Source organism: Phalaenopsis equestris, unplaced genomic scaffold, assembly GCF_001263595.1.
Source record: "Phalaenopsis equestris unplaced genomic scaffold, ASM126359v1 Scaffold000221, whole genome shotgun sequence".
Taxonomy (NCBI): Eukaryota; Viridiplantae; Streptophyta; class Magnoliopsida; order Asparagales; family Orchidaceae; genus Phalaenopsis; species Phalaenopsis equestris.
Window position 1 is genome coordinate 66,445 of NW_018164663.1, and position 7,034 is coordinate 73,478.

General features: G+C 38.2%; 1 protein-coding gene across 1 annotated transcript in view; it reads right to left on the reverse strand.

The window, feature by feature from the left end:
- The window catches only part of LOC110023171 (40S ribosomal protein S3-3-like), a 7,360-nt gene extending 906 nt beyond the window's left edge, over window positions 1-6,454 (reverse strand). Inside the window, exons 1-5 of the mRNA XM_020722447.1 lie at window positions 6,239-6,454; window positions 5,903-6,050; window positions 5,638-5,809; window positions 810-864; window positions 571-702 (exon numbers count right to left, since the gene is read on the reverse strand). Of these exons, the coding sequence (XP_020578106.1) occupies window positions 571-702; window positions 810-864; window positions 5,638-5,809; window positions 5,903-6,050; window positions 6,239-6,268 (537 nt within the window). The 5' untranslated portion in view covers window positions 6,269-6,454. The remainder of the gene's footprint in view (window positions 1-570; window positions 703-809; window positions 865-5,637; window positions 5,810-5,902; window positions 6,051-6,238) is intronic.
- Window positions 6,455-7,034: the final 580 nt, after the last annotated feature.

Here is a 7,034-nt window from a genome sequence, read left to right on the forward strand (position 1 = left end):
TATATATATATATATATTCATTTAGGCCATCTATTGTTTTGGAAAATAACCATGAAACCCGCATAAACAATCCCCATGCATATAGGACTTTGTTCTATAATATAGTTCTTAGTATAATTTGGCAACAAAAATTTTTCAGCAACAATTGATTAACATCTCAACTCTAAAACACAAATGAAAATCCAAATAAAAGTCCAAAAAAAAGAAGCCAAATTTTACATACATACACTTAATTCCTATTTATTCACATATCCAGCACCTAAACTTCAATTGTTACATGGATATACAACCTTACCTCTTCACTTGTTAAAAGTTTAAATAGTGGTATTTTTTTATGTGAAAAGAAAGAGTTGGGTGTTATAAATATAAAAATTATTACCCCACATTCAAATCTTTAATATCACTATTACCACTTTTTAAAAGTGAAATACACCTTTTCATGCATATATTTAAAACAGCAAAGTATTATGTATCTAAATATGAGAGTTTAGATGTGAGATATGCAAATATGTAAGAAATGCGTGCCACCTATGTAAATTGCCCCAACCCAAAAAAAAAAAAAAAACTCACCTGTCGTAAAAGAACATGTCTCACAGCAGAATCAATGTATTCATTCACAGGCTGGCCAGAAGAAATCATATAACCATCCTTGAATTTCATGGATTTTGCACGTTGTGCCCTAAGTTTTCCACTCACGATAACCTAAAACAATGCAAGGAAAGGCAAAAGCTTGCAATAAAACAGAATCCCACGAACTAAGTAAGGAAATCCATAAAGAAAATAAATTAGCAAAGAAAAAGTATACATACTTCACATCCCTTGGCACCACTCTCCATAATAAACCTCAAGACACCATAACAAGCCCTGGAAAAGATTAAAGGGGGATGAACTAAGTAGATTATAAGAAAATAGTCTGCAACATTTTTAAAATCTAAATTTATCTATGAATATCAATAAACAAAACCATCCAATACATTAAATTATCATCGGTATTCCATTTATTTGATAAAAGCCAACTGAAATTCAGAATTCTCTGTATTTAAGAGATTGAGATTGTTTTATTATGAAATGCACATCCATCCATTAAAAAAAAATTTGATCCATCTATTGATTATCAAATGATATTAAAATTGATTCAAAAGTTATATACCAAACAATATAACCTCATATAATTGCATAGAATCAAAAGGAATATAAAAATAAAAATACATTAATAAATCTTCAAGCCGGAAAAAAAATCAAGCTAATGAAATATTGCAAATGGAAAAAAGAAAAAGTAAAATGGCCAATGAGAGCCAGAGAGGTTTCAAGGTGATACAGAGAAATTAAAATACTAATCATCTGAAATACACATCATGACTCTCACTAATGCACACTAAAAGGAAAAAAAATACCAAGTCGCAACAAATGTGCATAAGAAAATCATGAGGATGCAAAAATCAAAATTTTATTCCGTAGAACCGTCAAAAGGATAGAGTGTAGGCGCTTAATCCAAACTCCAAGCAACAGTTAAAGGCAGGAAGCCTGACAAACTCCAATTAATTCTTTGTCCGAGCGCTGTTAGGTAAACCTTGCCCAAATTACATTTCTGGTGCAAGGAAAGATTACTAAGCGCTCATCTTGTTGAATCCTAAATTGTCGTAGTTGACAAGCCCTGTGAATTTTGAGAATGAAAGAAGGGAAGAAAAGAGAAAACATAGAAACAAAGACACAGATCAAATGGAAATTCAAAGAGAAGTGTGTAACCTTATTCATCAAATAGCCCCTATTTATAATCCTAGGTGACTTGAGTATACAATTACACCATTATACCCTTTATCTCAATGGTTAGGAGGTATTCCTTGTTTTTTTCCTAACCTTGGGTAGTTACTATAACCACCTCTCTAATTTAGATAACTGAGGGAGTGCCACTTTAACAGATGGTTGTCTTTGGACATAATATATGATTGACTTTTACTTCTAACTGTTGAGTACCTTGTTCCTGACCCATTCTGGAGATTGGCTGATTCAATCGACAGTTTAGGTTGGACTAACGGTCGTTAGGGAAAGCGAGCTGAGTTAACCGATCGTTTGACAATCTTTCACATGGAATTCCGATCAGAAACAGTGAAATTCTCTCAAACCGTTTGATTTCTTTAGGATTTGTGCTGACATTTTTTATGTATACATATTAGTTCCTTATTTTTCTTGCTCATTAGTAACTACAAAAGGACCAGAAAATGATTAATTAAATCTCATCAAAGTGTAATGATTACTTACTAGTTTTTTGTGCCCATATGATCTTTATAAATAGGGTTAGTATTCTTCCCTTTTCATTTCAATATCAAATTTCAAATGCCTCTATGTCTGACGTGAGGTCCCCATACCATTTTGATAATAAGGCGCTTCAGATGGTTTTGGATGAATTTCAATTCCCTCCTCAATCTCCTCTTGCCCCTGTAAGTGAAAAGATAGAAGAAGATGGTGTTTTTGAGAAAGAACAAACTCAAGAATTACGCGATCGACTTAAATGATCAAGTTGCATCTTCCGCTTGTCCTAAAGCTGATCGGCTAGAAAAAGCAGCAGGAAGCAGGAATGGAGGAAAATTAAGGGCTTTCAGCTCCTCCCATGGATCCTGTTCCGATCGTCATGGAAGAGTCTCATCAAGTTGATACGATCGCCTAAAAGGTAGTCGGTGTTCTCAAACAATTTGGTACAACAAGGACTTTTAATGCCCCGCCGCTTTCCGATCGTCATGGAAGAGTCTCATCAAGTTGATAAGATCGCCTAAAAGGTAGTCGCTGTTCTCAAACAATTTGGTACAACAATGACTTTTAATGCCCCGCCGCCTGAAGTGCAAAAAGTCAGCGCTCCCATGCCAGAGTCAGCTAATGTTGTTGTTGAACCTAAAATTTCAATATTCGTGCTTCACTGATCGATTGGAGAGAACCAAACACCGGCCGGCGATGTGATCAACCAGCTAGCCGATCCTTTCAATACTTCATAAGGAATGGATGGCGGTCAGCAACAGTCTTCCAGGTCGCTGGAGCGTAGAGTGAATGAAATGGTGCAGTCTTTTGAGCGCACAACCGGAGAACCAAATAATGATGTCGTTCGAGATCTGCAAGCTCAGATCGAGAGGATGGAAGGAGAAATACAGATTCTTCGTAATTAAGTGGTGGCTCTCCTAGAGGACTTGCAGGTCAGTTGGTCTCAACAAGAAACTGATCGGGGCAATCATCCCAGGCTTGGCAGTGGTCATTTGTTCAAGTGGCTACTTAGCCAGGGACATGTCGAGACTCAAGTGGTTGAAAACTCTTTTGTTAAATATTTTCCTTTTGAATAATTTTTGTAATTGTTTTTTTTGTTTTAAATAAAAAAAATTCTAGCATATTTTATATTTATATTTATATTTATATTTGATGGGATGTAGTGTGTCCCCTTTTTTGAATATCGAGATATTTAGAATGAAGGCCTCTGGACGCTTTGACTCCAGCATCCCCTTAAAATAGGTTGTGACACACTAGAGTTAAGTTTTTTTCCAAAACCCCTCTGATTCTTTCCTTCTCTCTTTTTCCTTCCAAGGCTCGAAAGTATTCTCTTGGGGTTTTTGGTACCTACCCTGCGGTGGAGGCTTTTGTCTTGACCTAGGAAGGCACGCAAAAGCTAATAGTGTTTTTGACAAAACAATTAAGCTACGATACTTTGGGAGTTTTGATCGAGCGACAAATAACTTCGGAAATGACCTAGTGTTCTACCGGAATCAATTTCAATGCAGACTGGGGATCCCACTGTGTACTGAGTTGAATGGTAGTTTCAATCGATATAGGGCAATTACGACCCAAGTCATGTCGAATTTGATTGTCGCAATCACAACGTTCATTGTTTTCTGCGATTGCTCAGTTATCCCATGGTCGGCTGCTCGCTCAACTACTACTTTTCATTCAAAATTGACAAGGACAGCCATGCGCAATTTTCTGCATGTTACAGACTCCCACTCCTAAGGTTGGAGAACAAGATAAAAGGCTGGAAGAAACAGTTTCTGGTTGAATCTTGCACCGACGGCTGGGGGGATTAGTGTCACTCCTCAGGATGCGTCAGTAAGCAAAACCAATATACTCCTGAAATATCTTGTGGCTGACGAGGAGAAAATTGAGAGGCGGTCATTATCCATCCCTCAATACACCGTTCAAAAGATTGTTGATAGGGCTTTGCTACCGTATAAATTTGGTCGAACGACGGAAGAACTATGGAGAGCCACGGAAGCCAAAGAAGCTTTTTATGTGAAGGAAGTGGAGGAGAAAGCCTCCTAGAGAAAATCAAGAGGTAAGCTCGCTCTTTCAAAGAGGGTGCAAACCCATGGCAAACCCAGTAAGGTGATCGTTGCCGACGCGGATACTATATGTGCGAATTTTATTTTTCTAAGTCTAAAATGGCAGTCGCGATACAAAATGTGTCAACTGGGGAAATTGCTATTATTGCACAAAAACCTAATGATTTCCCACCGAACGCAGATGAGGCCACTCGAACCCCTTCTAACCCGAGATCGAGTGCTTATGATGGCGAAGCTTTTGGGGATGAGATAGGAACATCAAACTTTTCACCTCCGACCAGCACACATCCATCCTCGTCGCAACTAGTTGATCATCATCTAACTGATTCCTCATTTCTTGATTTGTCCACAAGGGCTCAAGTCACCCATCACTCTCCCATTGATCTATCAGGGTTCTCGTCTGGAAAAGGAACATAGCTTGCTCCAAAATCAGTTCATCCTTCCCCGTGCAGATAAGGAGTTGCATCCCTCCGGCAAATAGAAAAGCTCCCATGATATTATTGACGCTCCACCCACTCCTCTGAAAAGAAAGGGCATCCCTTTTGGCGTCCGAAGCAAGGTGGGCCCAAAAAGATTTTCGTTAGTTCCGACAGCTAGTTCTACTTGATCGACTCGACAAAGGATGGGTTCCCTGACAACGCAAAGGTTGATAATGTCCCTTAGAGTGAAACAAATTTGAGGAGATTTTGAAGTTGCTCGATCGCGAGGAGCTTCAACAAAATTTTGCTTGGTATCACCTCTAATATTTATGCCATCATATTTATTCTCATGTTTATCTATAATCAATACATAAATAATTAAAAATTATCACTTAAATATCAAGTTATCTTTTAATAATAGTGCTGGATGATTTGTGTAATCAAAATCACTAAAGTTACATAGCATATATGCAAACTTGTTTCTATTAATCCAAAATCTTTTTTATCTTCTGAAATCAGCATTTTTTCAATGGTTCTAACTTTTCCACTTATTTTAACATTCGCCTCGCCAATAAAAACATACATCAAGACAGCTTAGCAGTGGATTTGAAAATCTTTAAAAATGACCAAAGAGCTATCGGAACGAACACCGAACTATGATATAGAGAAAAACATTAATCACTGGATAAATATAAGGTCTTTTTAGTGAAACAGGAAGGGAAAATATTATATTGAGAAGAAAAAATGCCGGAAAAAAAAAACTAAGTTTAAACATAAGAAACTATAGTCAAAATGCAACATCAACTGCAACTAAAGAGCCAACAGGCTAAATATTCAAGCACCGGCATTCAAACACTAGCAGTATAAATCATAAATTCAAAGAATTTTTACAATAACCGGCAAACCTGCGAACAGCAAGCCCTCCAAGGAGCTTGTATCGAAGCGACTCGGCCTGGGCAATAGCACAGAGACCCCGATTATTAACTTTCTCAGCATAAAGTTCAACGCTGTTCTCCGGAAACTTAAATCTTTTCTGCACGATGGACGTCAGCTCCCTAATCCTCCTCCCCTTCTCACCTGGAAGGGCCCAAATCCATAAACCAAACGTTAACCCTGAAAATTATCATAAAAAGAGACGAGGAAAAGTGAAGCAAGTAAACAAGACCACACCAAGAACGCTCTGGGTCCGGGTAGCCCTAATGATGATCTCAGTCCTCATAGGAGTAACCCAAACCTCCACACCGGAGTACCCATCCTCCGCAAGCTCACGGGTCAAAACCTCGTTTAGTTCTGCGAAGAATACTCCATCGGCCACAAACTGAAACGGGAAGTAAAACCCACAAAAAACATAAGAAAACGAAACATAATAATTGACGGTCTTGCAGTGATTAGTGTCAAATAACTCCTCAATCTTAAAAATTGACACAAGACAAGCAATTAGAATTTGAGGAAAGCAGGTGAAGAAACTCGCATATAGAAGAAGTCTAAAAGAAAATTATCTTCAACCTTTCGCTTCTTGCTCATTTGGGTTGCCATGGCTGGACGATTAAGAGATGACAAACGGGGGCAATAGCCGCGCCCGCTGCTTCCGCTGTTCGGTTTCCCTGTGACCAAACCCTAAAGAACCGTCTGAATCGTTATCCTTATTATGTACATACTTCCGAGGAACAAGATCGAACGGCAGAAGATTTCCAGATTCGTTCTCTGGGACGAATTTTCTATAAGTTTATTTTATTTTATACATCATGAATTCACGATTTTATTTGATTAAAATTTTCTTCAAGTAATTCAATGATTTGAGATAAAGGTCCAATTCGTTGGATTATGGAAACATTTAGCCGTGAGCTTGGTATCCAAAAATCATAAATACAAAATTGTTTAAGTATCGAGAGAACAAAACACACTTAATTTGGTTAAGTATCGAAAGAGATATTAAGCCTAAAAGTTGGACAGTTCTCGGGCTAGAGCTTTAGGGACGATGACGGAGCGCCGTTGGATCGTCCGTGTATCACACAGATGACTTTGATCGCACCGGACGAAAGAATGGAATGCGAACCGCGTGCCGAATCAATCCGTGTATCACACAGATGACTTTGATCGCACCGGAAGAAAGAATGGAATGCGAACCGCGTAACCGCGTGCCGAATCAACACTGAGGTGGATGGCGGCGTCAAACCAGAAGACGCCACGTGGAGCTTCAGAGATGCCTAGAATGAGGTGGCGTCGCGCTGGATAAGTAGATAAATAGAGATTTTCTTATTTATTTAAATAGCCAGAACTTTAAAAATTCATAACTTTGTGT